The sequence below is a fragment of the Myxine glutinosa genome, chromosome 1 (genome assembly GCF_964187855.1).
Source record: "Myxine glutinosa chromosome 1, kmMyxGlut1.1, whole genome shotgun sequence".
Lineage (NCBI taxonomy): Eukaryota > Metazoa > Chordata > Myxini > Myxiniformes > Myxinidae > Myxine > Myxine glutinosa.
The window spans coordinates 218,941,378-218,968,449 of record NC_136261.1 but is presented as its reverse complement, the minus strand read 5'-3'; the positions used below and the strand labels follow the sequence as shown (position 1 = coordinate 218,968,449).

Here is a 27,072-nt window from a genome sequence, read left to right as displayed (position 1 = left end):
ATCCGGATTGGAATGTTTCATACAGGTTATTGGCAGAGAGGTGATGTTTGAGTTGAGTGGCTACAGCGCGTTCCAAAACTTTTGACAGAAAGGGTAGGTTGGAGATGGGTCTGAAGTTATTTAGGGCGTCAGGGTTGAGTCCAGGTTTTTTCAGAATGGGGGTAACAGCAGCAATTTTATGGGATGGTGGGACGATGCCTGTAGACAGGGAGGAGTTTATTGTTGCAGTGATAAGTGGAGAGAGAGAGCAGGAAGGGAGGCCTTGACAAAGCTGGAGGGGATGGGGTCCAGAGTGCAGGTGGCAGTTTTCATTCCTATGAGGAGTTCAGAGAGGTCAATAGGGGAGACTGGGGAGAACTGAGACAGGGGTTGGCAGGATAAGGGGGGGCAGGTGGTTTGAGGGGGAGCAGGTGCGGTGGTGGTTAAGCTGTTGTAGATGTTGTCAATTTTGCTTTGGAAGAATGAAAGGAAGGAGATGCAGTTGTCTACTGTGAATGACTGGGTGGTGGTGTCCAGGGGGCTGAGGAGTTTGTTTATTGTAGAGAAGAGTGCTTTTGGGTTTCCGGAGCCAGAGTGGATAATTTGAGAGTAGTAGGCGGAGCGGGCGCGGGAGAGGGCATCTTTGTAGTGCTGCAGGTGGTCCTTGTAGGCTTGGGAGTGAATTGTGAGACCTGTTTTATTTTGGAGTCTTTCAAGTTGGCGAGCACGAGTTTTCATCAGGCGGAGTTCAGGGGTAAACCAGGGAGCAGAATGGGTGAAAGAAACTGTTTTGGTTTTTATAGGCGCAAGCTGGTCGAGGCAGAAGGCGAGAGTGGTTGTAGTAGTCAGTGAGGTCAGAAGGGGTGTGGAGGTCAATGAAGGGAGAAGTGGACATTTTTTCAGAGAGGGTGGATGAGAATGAGGTAGGTGAAAGAGTTTGGCTTACGGAAGTTGATAATACAATAATGCCTTGGTGCTGGGGTGGGGATTTTGATGGTCATCGTGATGGCTGAGTGGTCAGAGAGGGTGAGGTCGGAGCTAGAGAGATGGTGCAAAATTAGTCCAGTGGAGCAGACGAGGTCGAGAATGTGACCACGGTTATGGGTAGGAAAGTTGACATGTTGAGTGAGGTTAAAGCAGGTGAGTAAATCAGTGAAGTCAGTGGTTATTGTGGAGTCAGTGGAGTCCATGTGGATATTGAAATCACCGAGGAGGAGGATTGAGGGGGAGAAGGAACAGAGCTGGGTCAGAAAGTAGGAGAAGTCAGACAGGAATGATGGGTGTGGTTTGGGAGGGCGGTAGACGACTGCCATGACTGAGTGTGTGTGACCAGAGAGTTTAAAAGCCAGGTGTTCAAATGATGGAGCAGATGAGATGGAGATGAGGCTGGTCTTGATGTCTTGTCGGTGAATTACGGCAATTCCACCACCTCGGCCCTCCGAGCGTGGTTTATTGATGTTTGAATATCCATTGGGTGTAGTGAGGTTGAGTGAGAAGTAGTCCAGAGGTTGTTGCCAGGTTTCAGTGAGACGGAGAAAGTCCAGTTTATTGTCCAGAATGTAGTCGTTCAGGATGTGGCTTTTGTTGTTGAGGGACCGGGTATTGAACAGAGTGAGCTTGATGTTGCAAATGATGTTGCATATGTAGTTGTAATTGTCATGGTTCTCTTTTTGAGGCAATGTTTTTATGGCCGGATGCCCTTCCTGACGCCAACCCTCTTGGTCGTCTCTTACGACACGCAGGGATACGGTGTACCTATTCTAATCCAGGATACACACTGGGAAACGTTTAAAACATGGAAATTCTGGGGAGTGGGGGAGGGCGGCGTCAGTATCACGGCTGCGGTTTAAACATATTAAAATAATATTTAAACAAAACCATGAAAAACAATCTGGGAAAAGCCCCTAAGTGAGAACGTGGATTTGAGAAAGCAGGAGCAGAGGTGGAAGAAAAACGAGATATAGGGGGCGGGGCACAAGTCGAGACGAGGAGGAGAGCGAACAAGCACGTGTCCGGGAGGAGAGAGAATTAATATCGACATTTTTTTTGTTTATTTGTTCGTTCTGTTTTCAAAACGCTGGACAAAGGGTAAGATGTTCGTGAGAGGTAGGGGGGAGAAAAGAAAATCAAAGAAACAAGCAAATACTATGAAGGAAAGAACCCATATTCACAAAACACTGACGGGGGGGGGGGGGGGGGGGAGGGAGCCCGGAGAGACAAGGCCGCGCACGAGGCGCGAACAAAAAAAACGACTAATTACACACAAATCCGCAACAACCACAAAACCAAATAGAAACGCACAATAACACATGCACAACAAAATACCCAGCGCAAACTTGACAAAGACACGAATGGGAAAACACTCAACTTTGATGCCGTGGAGAGATCGAAGCAAGCCTCGTCACTCGAGGGACCGCTGCTGCTTGAGAATGGGCATATAGTAGACCTCGCTCCCAGTGGTCTCCTTGTAGTACCCTGTTTACTGACCCTTCTGCGATTATGCCAGCCTCTATGAAAATATCGCGCAGCCCTGCACTGGTGTTGGTGTTGGCTTTGCGGTTAGGGTGCCGGCTTGGGATCCTAGGATCCTGGGTTCGAATCCCGGTCGATCGCTGAATTAACGCCAGGGGGGTTGACTCAGCCTGTCATCCTTCCGAGGTCGGCAAATTGAGTACCAGCTTGCTGGGATGAATGATTACGGTGTGCACCCCGATTTAGAATAGGTGCACCGTATCGCTGCGCATCGTAAGAGGCAACCAAGGGTTGGCGTCAGGAAGGGCATCCGGCCATAAAAACATTGCCTCAAACAGGGAACCATGATTGTCATGGGGCCCGCAAGGCTAACCCCCGCTCTCGCGGGGAAAATGGCCTTAAAACGATCATTCATTCATTCATTCATTCCTGCACTGCCAAAGAAGAAACCAGGACATGCTGGGAACCTCATTGCTGTATGAAAAGGACCTTGATGGAGCACGATGCTTCAAGATTCATCAAGAAAAATGTTCAGGATGCTTGCTAAAAGTGAACTTTTCTACAATAAATCTTTCAATACACATGAAAAAGGACATCTACCATTACCCTATGTATTTTAATTGCTTACCCCTGCTTGTTCACGGAATATGGGAAAATATCTATGATCTGGTGCTGTATTCCATGAAGCCGAAGGCTGAATGGATGTTTGTTGGATGGTGAAGGCCCTGGATGTTTGATGTCCATACCATTAAGGAAGAGGGAGGGGGAGCATCGGGTACATGACAGGGGAGGGGAGGGGTAGGGTAAGATGAGAGGTGAGGGGGAGGTCGGGAGAGCTGTTGATAGTGGGTCGGAGATTGCAGAAGAGTTAGGAGAGAGGGAAGGATGAGGAGGACAAAGGGTTTGATGGTGATGGGAAGAGGCACAGTGAGGTGTTGTTGGAGGGGGGGAGCAGAGCATAGTCGAAAGTTGGAGGAGGTGGAGGTATGTGATGGAAGTGAGAGGAAGTGGGGAGGAGGCAGCTTTGAGGAGGTGGTAGGGGGGAGATTTGGAGAGAGATTGTAGGGGGGAGATTAGAAGAGGAAGGGTGGGGGCGGAGGAGTTTAGAAGAGGAAGGGTGGGGGGGTGAGGGGGGGGGGTTGAAGGGAAGGGGTGAGGGGGGAGTTTTGAAGGGGAGGGGTGAGGGGGGAGTTTTGAAGGGGAGGGGTGAGGGGGGAGTTTTGAAGGGGAGGGGTGATGGGGGAGTTTTGAAGGGGAGGGGTGAGGGGGGAGTTTTGAAGGGGAGGGGTGAGGGGGGAGTTTTGAAGGGGAGGGGTGAGGGGGGAATTTAGAAAGTGGATGATTGATGAAAAATGAACATTTATTACAACCTGGGTTTATTGTGATTTTAAACGGGATTTAATAATAATGTGGTTTTTCGTGGGCATCACCTCTGGATAACTCCAAGAAGATGGTGTGTCAAAGACCACGGATGCCGTTTGTGACTCAATTCTGGCCGAATATTCCTGCCCAAGGTCGTTTTACCGTTCCGGTGAGTTGAGCGAGGCAAATGGAGACCGTCCCGTCGGTTACGCAACAGACCTTAGTCAGTCGGCTGAGTGAAACCGACGGCATGTAACGGCACCCGATATAGAACTTTGATAACAAATCCAAGCTGGCAAAACGCATCAGCAGTCTTATGTTGCCATTGAAACGGACAAAATAAATCAAGACTAGGTTTCTTAAAGAAATGGCCTTTGTTATCTCTAACAACAATGCAAGTATCTCCAACGGTAGGCCAAGCAGACATTTACAGGCAGATAAAAACGATGAAATGGCATATGTGTACAATCGTTACAGCACTGATGCATTCCCTTAATTCCCTCCGTGACATTCCCATCCTCGGATCCTCATCTGCAATGACATAACACTACAGTACGTATGTGTTACGTGCTCCTCCCCGACCCCCTGGTCACGGTGTACCTCCGAGCCCCGAAAGGAGTCACGGCAGAAAAATATGTTATCTTGTGTCAAAAATCAATGGTGAAACTACACCAATGGCAAATAATACAAACACCAATATTACACACAAATATTGCATTAAAAATCACACAAGAATAACAGTACAACAATAATAGGAATCAAGAGTAAAATCAATATATCTCCTAGGATGGTACCATCAGCTAGCATGCATAAGGTAACTCACTGTGCTCCAAGTGAGTGAAAAAGAACATTCCCCAATGTCTCTATATTCCCGTCTTCGAGCTCAGAGTTGATCCCCTCCAGTGATCAACGGAACGATGTCGAATCGAAACCAGAATCTCATTCAAATGACAGGTACAGTCACGCCGCCCAAAACGGCACAAAGGCGCACGCGGCCAAAGCGGAGAAAAGGGTCACGCGGTTACAGTGGCACAAAGGCGCACTCGCAGCGACTGGGAAATCCAAAGGCGCCCTCCAGGTATGAACTTTCACTGTTCACCGTCGGCGAGCCGCAAAGGAATCGTCAAAAGCCTCGGTGCACACACACACCACAGATACGTCTGAAAACGGTGGAAACGGCTGACGAGGCAAGGAAAGTTTGCTCCACGCGCGAAGCGTGCGAGTCAAAATGGCCGACGGCTCGTTCTCGAGTCGCAACGACCCGGCGATGATTCTTCGGAATCCAACGCCAAACCTGACATGCAGGATGATCAGTCACAGCGATAACAACTTTATCGCAGGAATTCCGTTTTCCCAGGAAATCCAAAGTACGTGACTCTTGCTCGCCAACGTTCGCTTCAGAACTCGGAGCAGCGCGGCCTTCGACTCGACTCGACTCGCCCCGCCCCGCCCTCTTTTTCTCCCCTTCCGCCTCGTCGTCGTCCAGTTCCGGTTTCATTTAAAACATTAACCTTTTAACAACAATAACCGTCATTTCCCTCGAACCACAATAATAATAATACATGGAACCAGAAATGTTTCAAGTGGATGAAAACCACAACAATGGAAGTGATGAATCCGTAACAGTATGCCTGCTTCATGCATCCAATCTGGAAGGGAGAGATGTGTGATTGACAAAGAACGATGGGCTGTGATTGTGGCAAAGATGATGGGGAAAGAATAGACCCCAAGCACGCCTAACACCTTCCACTTCGCTCCCATGTCCTGACTGAAACTAGGACCGTCTGAGCTCACTCCCCTACTGTACCTGACACAGCCGCGGCCCGGTATTTCCTCGCGGTGCTGTGATGTCGCTCGTGGCACGTACGGAATGTGCCTCCTGACAGGGTGCCGGAGATTCCCTGCGGTGTTGTGATGTCCCTCGCGGCATGTAATGACTATGTTTCCTGACAGGGCACCGGAGTTTCGTAGGTGGGACACAATGTCCAGCGACGGAGCTATCAGATGTGGGAGCATGAAATGCGAAGGTGTGCAAGGATTGAAGGAGAGGATATAAGGAAGAGAGTGAAAGCACAGAGCCAGAAGACGCAGAAAAGGCTGAACGAGAGACAAACCGCACACGAGAAACGACCGGCAAAGCGTGAAGGAGATTCAAATAAATAATGCGAATCTTTAATCAAATAAATAATGTGAGGTTTTCATTCATGCACTCCTTTGGAGTTCCCCTTATTATGCATGCAACGTTTCGGTCCGCTGGGTTTCATCGTTTTGGAGTTATGGAGGAGGCACGGACTGACTGACATAACTGACACACATTCTCTTTTCTTACTATGTATGTATATATATATATATATATAATTTATATATATATAACATTTTGATTTTCCGTTTCCGGTCCGGTCGTGAGAGGACGCTGGCGTCACTTGCTCGCCGCTTCTCTGACTGGACCATTGTCCGTATCTTGCTTTCCTGGTGGTCGTGGCGGATTTTTGGCCATTGAGTCTTCCTCTGCACGGTCCCGGCTCTGCTCTGCTGCTCCTGGCTTCACCTGCTTGGCTCCTTCGCTATTTCCTCGGGCTCACTCTCGTGGGTTGTGCCGCCCATTGTTTGCAGCGGCGGTGGTGGCGGTTTGCCGCCGTGATCTTGATTAGCGGCGGCGGTCGTTTGCCGCTGCATTTGCCGCTTTGCCTCCTCAACCTTGGCCTCGTGCTCGTCTCTTCGCTCCTGTCTGCCCTCTGCATGGTCCCGGCTCTGCTCCTGGCTTCACCTGCTCGGCTCCTTCGCTGTTTCCTCGGGCCCACTCCCGTGGGTTGTGTCGATTGTTTCGCCTCCTCACCCTTGGCCTCGTGCTTGTCCCTTCGCTCCTGCTGGCATGGCTCTGCGGTACTCCGCCGCAAGGCTTCTCCTGCTTAAAACCCGCTCCACCCCATCATGCATCTCTGCAATCAAATCGAATGGACTCCTGCGTCGACCCAGGTACATTCACCGTGGCTCCGGTCGTAAGTTTGTTTATTTACAATCAGGTCACTCCATCCCCATCCTCTGGTCGGCTCAGCGCACTCCCACTCATCGTCCCAACACACCTGGTCACAACAACGCACAAAATCGCACCTCCTGTCTGCGAACCCTGGCCAAATCACCTGGATTCATACCCGCCGTACAAAACAACATCAAGCTCACCCTGTTCAATACCCGGTCCCTCAACAACAATTGCCTCATCCTGAACGACTACATCCTGGAAAATAAACTGGACTTTCTCTGTCTCACTGAGACCTGGCAACAACCACTGGACTACTACACGCTCAACCTCACCACACCCAATGGATATTCTTACATCAATAAACCACGCTCGGAGGGCCGAGGTGGTGGAATTGCCGTTATTCACCGACAAGACATCAAGACCAACCTCATCTCCATCTCATCTGCTCCATCATTTGAACACCTGGCTTTTAAACTCTCTGGTCACACACAGTCAGTCATGGCTGTTGTCTACCGCCCTCCCAAACCACACCCATCATTCCTGTCTGACTTCTTCTACTTTCTGACCCAGCTATGTTCCCTCTCCCCCTCAATCCTCCTCCTTGGTGATTTCAATATCCACATGGACTCCACTGACTCCACGCTAACCACTGACTTCACTGATTTACTCACCTGCTTTAACCTCACTCAACATGTCAACTTTCCTACCCATAACCGTGGTCACATTTTGGACCTTGTCTGCTCTACTGGACTAATTTTGCACCATCTCTCTGGCTCCGACCTCACTCTCTCTGACCACCTAGCCATCACTCTGACCATCAACATCCCCACCCCAGCACCAAGGCATTATCGCACTATCAACTTCCGTAAGCTAAACGCTCTTTCACCTGCCTCATTCTCATCGACCCTCTCTGAAAAAATGTCCACTTCTCCCTTCGTTGACCTCCACACCCCTTCTGACCTCACTGACTACTACAACCACACTCTCTCCTCCTGCCTTGACCAACTTGCGCCTATAAAAACCAAAACAGTTTCTTTCACCCATTCTGCTCCCTGGTTTGCCCCTGAACTCCGCCTGATGAAAACTCGTGCTCGCCAACTTGAAAGACTCCGCAATAAAACAGGTCTCACAGTTCACTCCCAGGCCTACAAGGACCACATACAACACTATAAAGATGCCCTCTCCCGCGCCCGCTCCGCCTACTACTCTCAAATTATCCACTCTGGCTCCGGAAACCCAAAAGCACTCTTCTCTACAATAAACAAACTCCTCAGCCCCCTGAACACCACCACCCAGTCATTCACAATAGACAACTGCATCTCCTTCCTTTCATTCTTCCAACGCAAAATTGAAAACATCTACAACAGCTTGACCACCGCCGCACCCGCTCCCCCTCAAACCACCTGCCCCCCCTTATCCTGCCATCCCCTGTCTCAATTCTCCCCAGTCTCCCCTACTGACCTCTCTGAACTCCTCATCGGAATGAAAACTGCCACCTGCACTCTTGACCCCATCCCCTCCAGCTTTGTCAAGGCCTCCCTTCCTGCTCTCTCTCCACTTATCATTGCAACAATAAACTCCTCCCTGTCTACAGGCATCGTCCCACCATCCCTCAAAATTGCTGCTGTTACCCCCATTCTGAAAAAACCTGGACTAAACCCTGACACCTTAAATAACTTCAGACCCATCTCCAACCTACCCTTTCTGTCAAAGGTTTTGGAACGCGCTGTAGCCACTCAACTCAAACATCACCTCTCTGCCAATAACCTGTATGAAACATTCCAATCCGGATTCCGCTCCAACCACAGTACTGAAACTGCTCTCCTCAAAATCACCAACGACCTTCTCCTCTCCTCTGACGCTGGCAACCTCAACATTCTCATCCTCCTCGACCTCAGCGCCGCCTTTGACACCATCGATCACACCATCCTCCTCACCCGACTTGAAACCACCTTTAACATTACCGGCACTGCCCTCTCTTGGATTAAATCATATCTCTCTGACAGACGTCAGTTCATCTCCATCAATAACTGCAAATCCCCCACTGCTCTCCTCCCCCAAGGTGTCCCCCAAGGTTCAGTTCTTGGCCCCCTCCTCTTCATCCTTTACCTGTCCCCCCTCGGTCACTTAATCCGCCGTCATGGTCTCCAATTCCACTGCTTCGCCGATGACATCCAGCTTTTCATCTCCACCAAGTCCATCTCCACCGCCACCCACTCTATTCTGACAAACTGCATCACTGAAATAAAATCCTGGCTTCAAATCAACTTCCTCAAACTTAACTGTGATAAATCTGAAATAATCATCATTGGCCCAAAAACGCTCACCAAGTCCACCCATAACTTTGCCCTCAACATCGACGGTTTCCCAGTATCCACCTCCCCTCACATCCGGAATCTTGGCATCATCTTTGACCAAACCCTCTCCTTCGACAAATACACTAAACAGATCACAAAGACAGCCCTCTTTCACCTGAAAAACATCGCCCGTCTCCGTCCATCCCTCTCCTCCGTGGCTGCAGAAACCCTCATCCACGCCTTCATCACTTCCTGTCTGGACTACTGCAATAGCCTCCTTTATGGTTCACCCTCAACAATCACCAATAAACTCCAATACATTCAGAACTCCGCTGCCCGTCTACTCACCCATTCCCGGACCCGTGACCACATCACCCCCGTCCTTTACAAGCTTCACTGGCTCCCCATCTCCCAGAGAATCCAGTACAAAATCCTCCTCTTGACCTACAAAGCCCTCCATAACCTGGCCCCATCCTACCTGGCTGACCTCCTCTCCAGACACACTCCCACCCGCAACCTCCGCTCTGCTGGTACCAACCTCCTGACCCCCCCCCATCCGGACCAAATTTAGATCCTGGGGGGACAGGGCCTTCTCCATCGCTGCTCCCACCCTCTGGAACTCACTACCTCACACCATCAGAGACTCCTCCTCACTCACCACATTCAAAACATCACTCAAGACCCACCTGTTCAACACTGCATTCAACATTTAACCCACAGCATCTAACCCCTGACTATCTCCTCTCCTTCTCCCTCCTTTGTGCTTTGAATATTTCCCTATTGATTCTTCTTTTTTTGCAATTGTCTTTATGTTTTGCTATGCATTATGTTTTGCACTCTGTCAAAGCGTCTTTGGGCTTCCTGAAAAGCGCTATATAAAATAAATGCATTATTATTATTATTATTATTATATATATATATATATATATATATATATATATATATATATATATATATATATATATATATATATACATGTATGTATGTATGTATGTATATATGTATATATATATATATATATATATATATATATATATATATATATATATATATATATATATATATATATATATATATATATATTAATAATAATAATAATAATAATTAATAATAATAATAATACACCTTTAAGTTCAATAAAGCTTCTTTTTTTTTTATTCCAATAAATGAATTTTTATCCCAATAAATCCACACAACACAAATCCAATTGCTCCTTAATGAAAAAATAATTTTCACCATTACTCTTCCACCCATGATTAAATAATGAGGTGATATGTTTATAAAGTGTGATGTGAAGGGACTTTTTGTATATTGTTACAAATATGGTTTATACCCATTGCATTTATAACAGTCTGATAGGCGAAGCGTTTGAAGTTTTCGTAAATGTGAAGCGTTTCATAAATTTTGCATGTTATTCTCCGAATCAAAAAATGCATTAAAAATACCATCTCAGAAAAATTGATAAAAGTCACAAATGGGAGAACCAATTGCAGGTTAAACAAGTGGTAGAACCAGCTTACAAATCTTAAATTTCCTTTTGAGTCCATCTGAGGTTCCTCACACATTGTTTATTGTGCTACTTTCCCAAATCGCCTTCCAGCGAATCAAGTGTCCCTGCATATGGCGAGTCCTTACAGTCCATATTGGAACGTGAAGGGATGTCAAGCAACAGATGAACAAAAATGCTCTCCACTTCCCTGTTCATTTAGACATCTGGCTTTGAAGTCTCCTCAGTCAAAGGTGAATATAAATTTGAGAGGTGGTGAGAAAGTATAGTCATGTAATTTTTTTGCACAGTGAAAATGATCTCTACGAACCTCCCTCCACAATGTGTAAGCGCAATATGTAGATGACCCCTGAAAAGAAAAGAAATCCCATTGGTTAGCTGTGAATGAAACTTCATGATATGTTTTGTTGTTGTTGGAGAAATCTAACAATTGTGCCATGTTGGAATATCTTTTGACAACGTATCAAGCCAATCGTGCTACTCGTATCGGCTGTGAAACTATTTAATGATTTCAATTCCTCTTCAGCATCCCTCCACTTCATGTCCCCTCTTTCTGTGTACCCCATCACCCCCACCCCGTCTTAACTTCACACTAGTTCCACACCCTCTCAGCCTTCCCTGTCCTGCACCCTATCAACTTTCCCATCCCTCTCCCTATCAGCTTTCCCCATCCCTCGCCCTCAGGTTTTCCTCTCCATCTCGGCTCCTCACACATCCCCTCCTAGCTTAACCCATCCTGCTCCCTTTCAACCCATTGGTCCCATTTGTACCCATTGGTCGGAAAAGCTGCAGGTTCCCACCCATATTTGTTGCTCGACTCCACTCGTCATGGCACCCAGACAAAATAATATGGCCACCATCTTGATTTTCTGGTGTACCTCAGACATTCAGCCTGTAGGCATTTGCTGATTATACACTGTCCGGGTTTGTTATGTCAGATTTCCAGTGGCTTTGTTTTGTTCGAGTCATATGTTACTCACGATGAGGGACCCTGAAAAATCTAATCATATGTCGAATAAAAATTATTAGTAAGTTTTAATCAAGCCCGTCAGCATGCACGGTATTTGCCTATATAAGAAAATAGCGTTACGGAATTTTTGAACGGCCCCATATGGGACCCATGACGAATCAGTTCGTTCTGATATAACTGTGCGCATCCATAAGAGGTGTTGAGTTGATCTTTTAATAGCGCATTAACAACGTGTTTCCCAATTGTGCCGTTCCTCTTTAAAGATTGCTTTAAATGTGCGTTTCTCAATCAGCCGTGGAGGAGGTGGAGGTTGGTTGTGACCACAATGCAGTCATTCTAGTTGTTTCATATCAAATGCTGTAGTTTCAGATGTGTGAGATTCTTCAGGTTTTTCTTTGTAGCTCATTTTAAGTGTGTGACATGCAGAATTTCGATGACAAATACCCAGCTGATATTTTGTGGGAAACAGACCATCAGCAAATCCGTAGCCCCCCCTTTTAAGATGACAAGAAGCACTTCTCAAGGTCAGAACTTTGATTTCTTTCCACATCATGAATTTCTATCTGTACAAAGAAAACATGTACATGCACCTTAATTGTAGAGTATATCAGATTTGTACTTGCATAAAAGTGAAGAGACCTTTGGACCTGTAGCTTGTATTTTCATTTTTTTACTCGTGGGAAAAGGTTGATTTGTGTAATAACACGAATAATTAAGTTCTAATCTTTATTTTCCTCACTCTTTCAACCGACAACCAACATTAATAAACTGGCCTTATGTAAATGTCATGTAGATAGTTACTTGCTTGACAAGTACGCTATCTATCTGTTGTCCCAGTGTTGTTACTCGTTAATTACAAGCAAATTCTGTAATAGGTCTATAACTTGAGAACAGCTGAAGGGATCACATTCAAACTTTGTACAGGTATGTATAATGATGGAAAGATTAACCGATTCGATTTTGGGGTCAAGAGGTTAAATGTCAGATGTCCCGTCAGATAAAAATTATGTTACCGAGCTAATTTGTGAACCAGTCATGGGATTTTCACCAAATTTGGTGTAATTATATATGATGCAAAGATAAACTGATTCAATTTTGGGGTCAAGAGGTCAAAGATCAGAGGTCATGTTAAGTTACAATTACTTCATTACCATGATAACCTAACCTAACAACGGCTGAAGGGATCTTAGTCAAACTTGGTGCAGGTATGCATCATAAAGTAAAGATGAACTGATTAGAGCTTGAGGTCAGAGGTCATGTTGAGTAAAAATTATGTTACCGCACCAACTTGTAAACAAATGATGGGATTTTGAACAAACTTGGTATAAGTATATATGATGCAAAGATGAACTGATTGGATGATTGCATCAACAGGTCAGGTAAAAATTGGGATAACTTGAGAACAACTGAATGGATTTTAATCAAACTTGGTACAAGTATTATAATGATGTAATAATGTGGGCGGAGGCATATCTGTTGACGTTGTGACGTCGAAGAGTGTTGTTCTAACTACCTCCACCATCAACGGTGGTGGAGGTTATGTTTTCACCCCTGCTTGCCTGTTTGTTTGTCTGTCTGTGAACAAGATATCTCAAACAGTTGTGGACGGATTTGGACGGAATTTGGCAGGGATGTCGTGCATGTGACAAGGACGAAATGATTAGATTTTGGTGAAGATCTGGATTCGGATCCAGCTAGTAGGATTTTTAAAGTGGTTCTTCACCATTGGGAGATGGGGCCAAAAACGATATATAGCAGAATATCTCAAAGTTATGGACGGATTTGGAAGAAACTTGGTGGACCGGTTGGGTGTGTTGCAAGAATGAATAGATTCGATTTTGGTGAAGATCTGAAAATGGATTCGGATATGAGAATCATTTAATTCTTAAGTGATTCTTCACCATTGAGAAATTGGGCGAAAAGTGATAAATAACATGATATTTGAAAAGGTTGTGGACGAGTTATGGCAAACCTTGGTGGATGAATTGGTTCGGTGACGAGAACGAGCCGATTAGATTTTGGTTCAGGTCCAAATCCAGATCCAGCCTATCAGTGGGACACAAAATGTAAACTGTTCAGCCTGGTGGAGGTATGCGCTCGACTGAGTGCCGTTCTAGTATTATAATGACTAGTGAGATACCCGTGCTACGCACGGGTGGGAGGCCAGAAGCAAACAGGCAATGCAGATACGGCGAATGCTAAAGCATGAAACCAATAAATTCCACATTCCTGTAGCACCTTCAGTCGCACATCAGACATGGACAGCAAGTTCGTGAAGGACTTCCATGAAAAACGTACCCGTTCGCAAACAAACGTGTACGTTCACATATAGAAACATCGATCGTGGGTCAGTGGCGAATCTGCATATGGCGATCCGCGAAGTTCACGTTCAGAAAGTAGAAACCATCACGGCATGTCGTCATTCACATGAACTCGATATCTTTTTTTCATTCCAAACAACATATCTCCAATCACAAATTAATCACAAAATAAATTTTTCACAACTGTTAATGTTTCCTTCATTGTAAAAACTACCAAGTCAACAGTTAAAAGGATTTTGAGCCGATCGGTGTTACGGCCTCGGCAAGATCGATGAGACAGCGATCTGTTGGCTTATACACCGCCCAAATAGCTATGTTGAATTCTCTCATGTAGAGATTAAACCCACATCGTTTGAACTTTGGCCGAGGTCATTATTTACTTTTAATGATGTTTATATACAAATCGAAAAGAAGATAATTGGTTTTGGGTCGTCCTATCCGCATATCTCGTGGGATTGAATTGGAGAGACGGCCGTGATGGTGGGGGAGGGGGGTTGGCATTCTCTCAAGCAGGGATTCAACCCATGTCCTTATAAAAGGTCTTTGTCTGAGGTCACCGAGTCCGATCGGTGCAGCTGTGCAGCGATCGGTGCAGCCGTTTGTGCGGCACCCGGGAAAATAACATTATGCGGGAGTCCAAACCTGAAAATGCTGGAGGCCAAAGCTGAAATTGGAACAACAATTAGCCTATTTTACTCCAGGAGATCCCAGGATTACCCACCCAAAATATCATTGCGATCGGTTCAGCCGTTTTTGCGGTACCTTCGGATGGACGGACAGACGGATGGACATTTAGTGAATTATAGTAAGATGTAATAATGTGGGTGGAGGCATATTGGTTGATGTGACGTCGAAGAGTGTCGTTCTAATTTAGGTATTCTTCATCATCCTCTATGACACTGAGCATTTCCATGGCAAATGCCTTGCGTTTGGGTCCATCATTTGGTTTGAGTTTCTGCAGAGTCTGCAGCTTATAGCTGTAAAGCTTCAGTCTTTTATGCAAAATCCTGTGTACAGTGGTTGTTCGTAGTCCCACTTCTCCAGATGCACGTCAGATTGATTTTCTGGGATTTTGTTGAAATGATTCACAAACTTCGTTCAATGCCTGCTGCACTTCTGCTTGGTCAAGCAGTAATTTTCTGTTTCTGACAACTTAGTCTCCATAAACCTCTTGCTTGGACTCTGATACTAGCCCGCAATGGCGGATTCCTCCCATGCCATGTGCGGAAATTACGCTGAACTTGTGTGTCGGATCTCTTCCCTATGAACCATTCGATGCACTGAGCTTTCTCCTGTGGATTCACCATTTTATTTTACATGAAACCACCAGACCTGAAAATAAAGAATACTTTGAGTATCTGTTTCAAATGGTAACGTTGTATCATTTGCAAAGGTGGGCGGTCCGCTTCGAAAGTCCGCTTATCCGCTGCAGCGGACTAACGTTTTCGAAGCGGATAAGCGAATCGGAACAACCCCCGGAAACCGAAGCGGATAAGCGTACGCGGACTACCGAAAAATTAAAGCGCATCGCGATTCGCCAAATCAGCTGTTAGCCTGAGCCGTTACTCTAGAATTGTGAATATTTATTTAAGTGAATAATAAGTGAAACCCTAACAACTCGGCTCTCGCCCAATCTCTTCCCGCTCGAGTTCCGTGATGCTTGGGTAACTCTATTTCTCAGGCATAACACGCCGCTCCCGAGCTCTGCCTCGGTCGAGCGCGTGTTCAGCTACGGGTCGGACATCCTCAGGCCTAAGAGGTCGGCCCTGGCTGCACCGAACTTCGAGGCCGTCGTCTTCATGAAGGGCAACCTCCAAATCCTCAAGAAGGCCCACGAGGTGGAGGAGGAAGACGAGGACTAGTCAACAGACTGCTAGTCTGTTGACTCGTAGACTCTCTTGTCAAGGAAAGGACGGGCAAATTGATTTTTCTTTAATGTAACTTGCATATATTAAAATTATATTTAAATTAACTGTAGAGTAGAGTAGAGTCGAGTGGAAAACTTTATTTCAATAAATTTTGAATAAATTTTATTTAAATAAAAATGTATATTTTTGATCTTAAAAGCTTTGTTTGTCTTTGTAGTAGTTAGAAATGGCTATTTAGGCTTAAAAAGCATTAAATTCCCTTTAGAAACGTCAAAAATCGCTTTAAAAACGTCGAAGCGCTTTAAAAAAATCGAATCGAAGCGGATAAGCGGTAAGCGGACTAAGATTTTCGGCCGCTGAAGCGGATAAGCGAATCGGACTACACGGGCTGGCGGAGCGGATAAGCGGTAAGCGGACTTAAAATTTTCCGAATCGCGCCCACCTTTAATCATTTGTGGTACAAAATGTTAACATCCAAAGTTGTCCAGGTCTTTGTGGAACACCCTGTATAACAAGCGTCATTAAAAAAAAAAAACATGTTCCCCATGCAACATATAGCGAGCGTTATTTAATATCATGTGTTCTTGCTTTTGGACGAGAATCCTATCTCTAATCTGATTGGTTGCCTGGCATAGCAACGGCTCCCAAGGATTTCCTTAAACTCAAGGAAATCCTTAGCTGCGGATTTCCTTAACCTCAAGGAAATCCTTAGCTGCGGATTTCCTAAGGGATGTTTAGGCAACAGCACTTAAGAAAATCCTTAGCCAAAGGAAACCAAGCGAAATCTTTCCTTCACCCATAAATCACGTAGAACCACGATCGTGCTCATTACGTATGCAAATTAGTTTAAACTGACGTCAGCCCAAACAATGAATCATGACGTTTCTTACAATGTATAATACTCGGTAACTTAGGAAAGATTGCTTCTAATTGGTGGAGAAAAGGCAATGACTGGGCGGGGGTAGGGGTGAGGGCCTTCCTTAACCTTAAGGGAGGATTTAAGGAAAAACTTGATATTCATACATGCAACCATCCTCAACTTCAGGATATCCTTAAGAGAAAAGTTAAGAAAATCCTTAGCTTTCCCTTAATAGACCACGGGCCGAGCCCCAAAATTCCTACTTTCCGTGATCTGCAAGAGAGAAGTACTTAATTTGACCTTTAATGATCCAAGAGTATATTTATAAGTATGTCTATTAATGTTCCCATCTTCAAAACATACGTGTATTTGACAGAAATCTGAAGAAAGGGACGCTAAAATTACTCTTGCAGCTGACGATCTCAGGGAAGTGATGACGTTGAAGAGCAGGGCTCTTGCTTGAGACGGACGAAGTGACGGGCAAGACACAAACTCGTCTGAGAAGATGTTTATTGTAAAAACCAACTCGGGAACTCTCTAAAGCCCGTTTATCGGGCTGCATATATATCACAACCCGAAAGCACAACCGAAACCGAAAGCCACGCCTCTTAGGCGAGGTGCGCTTTGGTGGTCACGTGACCGACAGGTGCAAAGGATTATAACCGCACGCGCGGCACGCTTTGGTGGTCATGTGACCGGCCACCCTGGCACCGTGGCTTGCCTGCCGGTTACGTCACCGGCTGGAGCAAGGAGAGTCTGTTGCTGGTCTCGCTTGGGGGACCCATGGGTCGCTACACACGCCCCCCCAGAATGGACTTGATCCAGGAAGGTCAACCTGAGGGGGGGCCCGGATGAACCGACCCCTGGCCAGTTGCGGGGGGGGGGGGGGGGTCCGGTGTGGTGGCGGGTGGTCGGACGGGGGGTGCAGTGGGACGGGGGGCAGCCGAGGGGCCGGGCAAGTCCTCGGGGGAGGCTGCCGAGGTTCCTCGCGGGCCTCCCGAGGTTGCAGTTCGCGGGTGCAGTGCCGAGAAGGCTCGAGCGGTGCACGCGAAAAGCGGGTGAGCCAACCGAGGGGCTGGTCAAGGCCTCGGGGGAGGATGCCGAGGTTCCTCACGGGCCTCCCGAGGTTGCAGGTCGCGGGTGCAGTGCCGAGAAGGCTCGAGCGGTGCACGCGAAAAGCGGGTGAGCCAACCGAGGGGCTGGTCAAGGCCTCGGGGGAGGCTGCCGAGGTTCCTCGCGGGCCTCCCGAGGATGCAGGGTCGTAGAAGTAGTTGCGGTTGTAGTTGTAGGTGCGCGAGGGTGACGAAGCGGCCATACCGCGAACGTCAGCGCGCGCGAAGGCGACGAAACAGCCGTGCCGCGAACGTCAGTGCGTGCGAAGGTGACGAAGCAGCCGTTCCGCCAACGTCAGTGCGCGCGAAGGTGTCGAAGCAGCCGTTCCTTCGGATGGTCTTGGAATAGGTTCGCCCCTCCGGTCGTAGAGGAGGAGCCGAGCGCGGTGCGCGAACCTCAGTCATGGCCGTCGTCGTTACCGAAACTCCGGCATGTCGAAACCACGGTCGAAACTGCGCCAGAAGCCAGCGTCACCAGCCTAGGTGGCTTCCCTGGCTAGGGCGCGCTTGCCGTGTCCGTTCGCAGCCCCCGAATCCGTTTGGGGGCAGTCGGGGGTCACCAGGTCGGAGTCGGAGGTCACCATCAGAAGGTTGCATGTTCAGATCACGTCGGGGTCACCAGTGAAGAGCAGGGCTCTTGCTTGAGACGGACGAAGTGACGGGCAAGACACAAACTCGTCCGAGAAGATGTTTATTGTAAAAACCAACTCGGGAACTCTCTAAAGCCCGTTTATCAGGCTGCATATATATCACAACCCGAAAGCACAACCGAAGCCGAAAGCCACGCCTCTTAGGCGAGGCGCGCTTTGGTGGTCACGTGACCGACAGGTGCAAAGGATTATAACCGCACCCGTGGCACGCTTTGGTGGTCACGTGACCGGCCACCCCGGCACCTTGGCTTGCCCGCCGGTTACGTCACCGGCTGGAGCAAGGAGATTCTGTTGCTGGTCTCGCTTGGGGGACCCATGGGTCGCTACAATGTAAGCTTAGTTCTTAATTGGCCAATCATAGGGCTTTTAACAGGGGCTCCACCCAAATCGGCCAATCACAGTCATCGTACAATGGGTGACGTTGTAACGCAATGTAACAAAGAGCGAGTAAATCTACGCGTAGACATGGAGTGCTGCATGCATTTGGTGGACCAATCTGCAGACAAACTTATTAGTTTTTCGGATGTTAGCTGGAGAACATCACAATTATTGTTGGACATGGTATTGAGAGTCATTCTATTCAAATGCATGGCAATAGTGTGGAAGTTTTACCAATCCCAAGTCCATTCTCAACACAAGAAGAAGCTGATACGAGACATGTACTTCACTATTCGTATGCTGCAAGTAACAGTGATCACATCATCATCATCAGTGCAGACACTGATGTCTTGGTACTATGTGTGGCATTTTGCTAGAACATATATGCAGAGGTCTACTTCCATACAGGCAGAGGAAGTAATATATGCACAATTTCTGTCCGTCGCATATTTGACCATTTCGGGAAAGAAGTTTGTTCTGCGTTGATAGGATTTCATTGTTTTACTGGATGCGACACCGTGAGTGCTTTGTATGGTAACTGTAAACTAAAATCTGCAAAGATCTTGACATCAAGTAAAGACCACTGCTCCACGTTTGAAAAGATTGGCATGACGTTTACAGTACCACCATCCTTCTATAAAGACATTGAAACATACACCTGTGAACTCTATGGGCAGAAGGGCTGTCGCCATGTAAATGAAACAAGATGCAGAATGTTCAAGACTGGGAGCTGTGGAGAGAAAAGCTTGCCTCCAAACAGAGATGATCTGCACAAGCGCATATTGTGAGCAAACTACCAAGCTGCCATTTACAAGACTAGGGCATGCCCGTACTATATATATATCTAAAATTATATCCCCCCCCCTCTATTTACATGAAATGGTTTGGTCCATTCGCAAAGCCAAAGCGAACGGCTTGCGAGTACGGTAGAACCCCCCCCCCCCCTCTATTTACATGAAATGGTTTGGTCCATTCGCAAAGCCAAAGCGAACGGCGAACGGCTAAATCGCCATAGCTCGGTAGCTCGCTGCTCTCTGATTGGTCGAATCGTTTTTTGGACATAGCTCGGTAACTACTTGTCCGATTAATATGAAACCTTGAAAAGGCACATCCTCGGGTCCCCAGCAATATACCTGGCAAGTTTCAAGTATATCGGACCGGTAGTTGTCGAGAAACAGCGGTCGCATACACACAGAGATTACTGGAATTATAGATAGATGTGCCTTATCAGCAAACCAGAAATACCATCACCAAAGAACAATGGCTGGAGGATTGACGATGGTTTGCTCACCATAGACTGGATGGGTCTTCCTCCAGCACCATCAAGTGTAATGGAACTTGCCCACTGCTCTTGCAAGAAGACACAATGTACTTGAGGGCGGTGCTCGTGTTTGCTCCACAAGCTTCCATGTACTGATTTGTGCTCATGTAAAGACTGTGCAAATCAGGCGTCTGTTTCTCACTTGACCCAGATTGAGGAGGAAATTGACACTGGAATCAGATGAAGATGCTTAATTACTTCCTTATACTCTGTGGGTTTTTGTAACTTGTCTATTAGTCATTATTTAATTTTCATGTTTTGATACTGAATGCACAAATATGATTGACAGGAATGCATTATGTTATTGTATCAACAAAAATCTCTGCGTTTTTGTTCTTTTTTTCTTCATTTAACAACAAAGGTTTTACCACTTTCTATAGAATTCTATAAAAGCCTGGTGTTGGCTTAGCGGTTAGGGTGCCGGCTTGGGATCCTAGGATCATGGGTTCGAATCCTGGTCGATTGCTGAATTAACGCTGGGGCGTTGACTCAGCCTGTCATCCTTCGAAAGTTGGCAAATTGAGTACCAGTTCACTGGTAATTCCCTGTGTGTTGCAAGAGGCGACTAACAAGGTTGGTGACAGGAAGGGCATCCGGCTGTAAAACATTGCTTCAAAAAGGGGACCATGGTGCCCAAAAAAGGCCAACCCCTGCTCTGCGGGGAAAATATGGCCTCCAAAGGTGGTTTTCTTCTTCTATAGAAGGGAGTCATTTACATTTGAAAATGAAAGATTATTAATACAAAATTTTGTATTACAAATGGAATGTGTTACGGATTCGTCACTTCTGCCTTTGTTGTTATTATATACTTGTAGGATTTTTAGTTTCAGTTAATATTGTTGTTAAGATTTCTGTGTGAAATGGAGTTGACTTTAGTAAAAGGTAAAAAGAAATGTTTGTGGAGGAAAAAGAAAAACTCAGCAAAGAAACCGGAAGAGAAGAGGTGAAAAAGATCAGCAGGGGAAATCGGCTAAATCGTTGGTGGACGTGGGGCGTGGATTGCACTCACATTTTGGGGATCGTTCCCCCTCGCCACCATTGGCCTGACCTCACACCTCGTAACTCCTCGTCTGCAGCCGCAGTGCCGCACCCATACTGGCCTATTGTTCTTGCCGATCTGCACGACTTCGACATTCACCCATCGTGGGGATTCGTGCACGGACTTTGGAATTGTTACATTCCACTCACGTTTGGCGTATCATGAGTTTATTGATTGGAGAGTATTGGGGAATGATGGTACTGAAGGAGCTGTGCTCCCACGTAATCGGAAGAATGGACGCGACAAAAAGCTGGAATTCGTCCGAGTTTCTTTATTGTCACAAAACAAATCGGGTACTCTGAAAAGCCTGTTTATCGGGCAGCAATATATATACACACATTATCCCGGAGCGTTTGCCCGGGAAAGGCGAGAGGGGGCGTGGCCGGGCATGCCCAGGCGTCCCGGACGCGGCCTGGCAAGTTGAGCGCGGGCCTGCCCGGGCGTCCTGGACGAGCCCGGCATGGTGATCGCTCCGCGTCCTTGGTAGGTGCAAGGCGATTGTGTAAACCCAGCGGTAGCCGCTACACACGTCCCCCCAGAATCGACTTGCACCGGCAGGGTCAATTTGAGGGGGGCCCTGATGACCCGGCCGAAGCGACCCCTGGCGGGTCGTGGGGGGGGGGGGGGTCCGGGGTGGTGGTGGGCGGTCGAGTGGGGGGCACCGTGGACGGGGGGCGGCCTCGCCGCGGCGGAAGGGCCAACCGTGGCGGTTGGTCGATGTCCACGTGCGCCGGCTTGAGGCGGTCCACCGCAATCCGGTCCGACCTGCCGCCGATGTCGATGACGAACGACTTGTCGTCCCGTCGCAGGACCCGGAAGGGCCCGTCGTACGGCGGCCGGAGTGGCCCCCGATGTGCGTCATGATGCACAAAAACGTACTCTGCTGTGCGAAGCGCTGGGGGGGACGTAGGACTGGGGGTCACCGTGGTGGGATGTTGGCACGGGGGCAAACCGTCGGGCGGCCTCATGGAGGTCCGAGCGCTGGTGAGCTGCGGACCAGGGACTGGTAGCGTCGGGCACGAATTCGCCCTGGATGCGTAGCGCCTGGCCGTAGACAAGCTCGGCGGTGGATGCCCGGAGGTCCTCCTTGGGGGCCGTGCGGAGGCCCAAAAGGACCCACGGCAGCCGGTCGGCCCAACCGCCGTCTTGAAGGCCGGCCATGAGCGCGGCCTTCATGGAGCGGTGGAATCGCTCGCACAACCCGTTGGCTTGGGGGTGGTAGGCCGTAGTACGGTGGAGCTTGACCCCCAGGTTGCGGGCGACCGCGCCCCACAGCTCGGAGGTGAACTGCGGTCCGCGGTCTGACGAGATCACCAATGAAGGAGCTGTGGTCCCACGTAATCGGAAGAATGGACGCGACAAAAAGCTGGAATTCGTCCGAGTTTCTTTATTGTCACAAAACAACTCGGGTACTCTGAAAAGCCCGTTTATCGGGCAGCAATATATATACACACATTATCCCGGAGCATTTGCCCGGGAAAGGCGAGAGGGGGCGTGGCCGGGCGGCCTGGCAAGTTGAGGGCGGGCATGCCCGGGCATGCCCGGGCGTCCCGGCCGAGGCCTGGCAAGTTGAGCACGGGCCTGCCCGGGGGTCCTGGATGAGCCCGGCATGGTGATCGCTCCGCGTCCTTGGTAGGTGCAAGGCGATTGTGTAAACCCAGCGGTAGCCGCTACAGTACCATCATATGTATTGTTCATGAGAAGCAAGTGATATTTTCATGGTACTTTCTTTAAGAGTGTTATTATTGTGTATGTGAGAGTTCTTAATACAATTACTTGTTTTGTTCTACACAATTCCATTGGTGTGGTTTTACCATGGTTTTTAGAACACTCAAAATAACAAATCTTTCTGCCGAGTTCACTCTCGAGACTCTGAGGGGCACCTTTTCTCGAGACTCCTCCACCAGGGGTTTGTGGTTTGGGGAGGTAACACGTAACAAATGTAAGACTGGGAAATTATGCATTTCATTGCAAAGTTAAAGGATTATACCTATGTTTTCTTTAAGCTGAGAACTGTTTATACTGTGGGGTAAAACAAAATGAATGTCGTTTAAGAATGTGAACTTTTGTCCAGTAGGGACGGGTTTTTCATATGAAAAATTACAATGAATATGCATGCCAAGTACAATATCTATGCTTTCCCATTTATTATTGAACCAAATTATATGTACACTACAGTACTTAATGTACACCAACTTGCCGATAGTCGAAGGAATTGGAGGAGTTACATGTTTGTATAATGATTCAGATTATGATATCCTCATACAAACCTGTTTACATCAAGACTTGTTATAAGCAATATCATATGCATGTCAAAGAGAATATGTGATACACATGAGCCGTTTATGAACTGAACATAAATGGTATATTTGAGTCGCTTTGGACATTATTTAGTGCTGTTTCAGATCGGGATGCACACAGCTTGAGAGAGAATGAGAGAGGTAGGAAGGGGGGGAGGGAAGAGAGAGAGTGTGAGAGGATGAATTAAGATTATTGAAAATGTGTGTGTGTGTGTGTGTGTGTGTGTGTGTGTGTGTGTGTGTGTGTGTGTGTGTGTGTGTGTGTGTGTGTGTGTGTGTGTGTGTGTGTGTGTGTGTGTGTGTGTGTGTGTGTGTGTGTGTGTGTGTGTGTGTGTGTGTGTTTTGGAGAGAAAGGAGGAAGGAAACAGGGAATATTTACAAGAAAGAAGAGTGAATGAGGATCATTTGGAATATAAACAAGAATGTTGTGTGTGTGTGTATCTCAAGAGGACAAAATAGAGAAAAGTAGTATGGGGATACTACACAAGTATACATACCCAATATATGGGGGATAATTATTTCTGTTTCTTTAATATTTGTTTCATTTAATGCCTCATTTTTGTATTTTAAGTTACAAAAATGGGGATGTGGGGTGGGATCTCTAGTCCCAAAAGTATACCAGTATGTCTCGAGCCTGGCTGGTATAATTTACAGGGCAGATTTACACTTTTAGTGATTCAATTGATGCATATAAGCAGTTTGTGAAATATTGTTTGCTAGGGATATTTTTACCATAGCAATGGACACTAATAGGAATTATGTACATGAAATAATCCACAAAATAATATCTGCTGACATCAGATGATCTGCAAAATCATAAATTTGCATGATCAGAGGATTGCATTGCTCAAAATCTCGATTTGGAAGCATCTATGTAACCGTTGCTAGGGAAAAGGAAGTGCTCAGCAATGGAGTTTAACTTCCTCTTTGTTTTTGGCCGTTGCTAATTAATGTGCAAATTTTGAACGTGGGAACATGTCATTTATGGTTCATATACACTTATTCAACATATCTAGCACATTTGCAGGTACTTCTCAGACGTAGACTGCGGAATTCGAAAACTAAGCAGAATTAGTGGACTCGGCCCATGGTCTATAGGGATGCTTTCTGCAACCACGCCTAAAGCCTTTGCCATGTGACATTTTCGTATTGTCTCCTCTTTGGGTTAAACTCAGGTTTGAAGCATTGATGCTTTTTTTCTCTTTTCTCTCTCATGTGACCTTTAATTGTGACCATGTGACCTCATGTGACCTCCGGCCTTGCTCTGCCAGTTCTCTCTGGGCTCTGTCCCCCAAATATTCCTACAGATCGCACAAGATCTGCCTGCAACCCTCTTATGGTTAAACTGCCAAAATCAAGACTCTCTGCTCACCTTCCCTCCTTCATTCCTCTTTTCTCCCGCCTCTGGAACAAACTCCCTCACTCTCTTCAATCCCACTCCTCCCTCCAGGTCTTTAAAACAGCTGTTCACCACCATCTCTTATCTTCCCCCATCCAAAACCTTGATCTTTTATACCCCCACTAATTTCACCCCAGATCCACTTTTTTGAAATACCAACTTTTTTCCTGGAAGTCCTTGTAGTATCCTTGTAGTATCCTTGTAGTATCCTTGTAGTATCCTTGTGTTTTATACTTCTCACACCCCCACCTCCTTCCCACGCCTCCTCCCTCCCCCCAAGCCCTCTCCTTCCCACAGATCTCCCGATGTCCCTGCTCTCAAATGTTTTGTGTGCTTCCCCTTCTCTCCCCATCTTGTCTACCGCTCCCCTTATTATATAGCTCCCCTTATTATATAGCTCCCCTTATTATATACTTTGTGTGTCTGTTTTGATTTTTTGTGTGATAAATGCTAGCTCTTTCACGAGCCTCGATCCTGTATACAACAAAAAAAAAATTGAGATCAAATGTAAAAGTGGGTTGACATCTAAAAGTGGGTTGGGTGGAGGCATATCAATTGCCACATTCCTCAAGTTCTATTTTCGAGTTTAGATTTAAGTCGATTTTGTCCATAAATCACATGCATTATCACACCCTGAGTAGACATCAGTGTGCTTTAATTTTAATTATGACGACATTCGTAGACAATGGACAAATCCAGACATAATGTATAGGTTTTGAACATGAGTTCTCAGTATTTTCATCCCATTTTCCTGTTTATTTTTACTACTTACAGGAAACTACCATCCTTGACCAAACCGGAGCTCCAAGGAAGCATTTTAAGACTTTGCAGAAATCTAAAATACTGAAAATAAACTTTCTGAAGAGGAAAGTTAATTTTTTTTTAATGACTACTGTTTTCCATTTTTGATGACTATTCCACTTCAAAACGTTGATGCTTTAAAATTGTCTTCATTAATGTTTTTCTCTGGTTTCATTGCTTAATACACACATAAATTACAGATGTTTTCAATAAAGTCAAAAAACAAATGTAATGGCATCTTTGAATGGTGATTTTTGAATGACCAACTGGTCATAACTTTATTCAGAAATGTATACCAACTACTCTCAAAAATGTAGGAATTTACTTTCAAATATATAATAGCTGGCGTACCTGGCGTTGCCCGTTGCTGTTGTCATCCTGTTCGTATTTTAATGGATTTTTTTTTTTGTGGGGGCATAAAACTTCTCTGCACCCAAAAAGGAATGGGGTCAGGGATCATTTAATATTACCTTTCACATAGACCAAGTACAGCACTATAGAGTGATTTAAAAAAAAAAAAATTCTCAATTTTCTTTAACCTAAAACACTCACTGATGAACCTCTGAAAGTTTTACGAAGATCTGTTTGGCCATCTCTGACAAATATAGTGTCACAGACAGACACACTGGCAGTGAAGAAATCCGCAAGTAATCGCTGCATCACGCCATCTCAATCACCACTTGGGACCGCTGATGACGATGCTGAAACCACGACACTGACAATGAGGGAAAGGAGAGGAAGGAGGTGCAGTTGAGAGGGGGCTTTTAATGTGAGCAGGAAAGAGGCTTATTAAGGATTGGAGATTAGGTCCGCTACGAGGCACGTGTGGATTGGAAGCCGGAATGACGAATCGGATGCTCCATGGCTGTTCGTGTCTTCGGAGGACCATGTGGGGCACTTGGTGTTGATGGGAGATTCGTTGATGATGGTGATTATTAAGGAAAGGAGACGAGGTCCACTGAGGCCTGCTTCCGAAGCGACGCAGCATGCGAAAACATCTTTGCGTCTTCTGAGGATTTGAGGATGACGTGGCTGGGGAGGGAATGCTTGGATGGGTATGGAAAAGTGCTTCACTGGTGGCCGCAACGTGTTTGGCTGCCTGCGATGCGGAACGAGACCTCGCGGTTGGTTACGTCTCGGACACGCTGTTATGCTGAGAAATGATTGACGGACGCAATGTCGAGTCACGGGTATCCTGGAGGAGAGAAACTGTAGCCGACATAGTGGAACGACCGGGGGAGGGGAAAAGACTGATCGAGCCAGGCGGGTGAGAAACTGGTGCCGATGTGTGGGGGAAGGGAAGAGACTTGGCTTAATCAAACGTGTTGGAAATAAAGGAAAATTAAACGAATTATTGGACACAGACCCCTAATACTGAATCTGTGTCGTAGCAACGTACAGGCAGAATGCGTGCTGCAAATAATTAAACCTGCACCTCCTCTGGTGAAAAGACCATC

General features: G+C 46.7%; 1 protein-coding gene across 4 annotated transcripts in view; it reads left to right on the top strand.

Moving 5' to 3' along the window:
• The window catches only part of LOC137434299 (uncharacterized), a 155,513-nt gene extending 129,666 nt beyond the window's left edge, over window positions 1–25,847 (top strand). For 3 of the 4 annotated variants that reach the window (XM_068127200.2, XM_078783930.1, XM_068127190.2), the window contains 3 exons: window positions 10,691–10,830; window positions 11,994–12,091; window positions 25,589–25,847. In XM_068127200.2, coding sequence (XP_067983301.2) covers window positions 10,691–10,830; window positions 11,994–12,068 — 215 coding nt within the window. In that variant the 3' untranslated portion in view covers window positions 12,069–12,091; window positions 25,589–25,847. The remainder of the gene's footprint in view (window positions 1–10,690; window positions 10,831–11,993; window positions 12,092–25,588) is intronic. The other variant, XR_013624430.1, reaches the window with a different exon arrangement.
• Window positions 25,848–27,072: the final 1,225 nt, after the last annotated feature.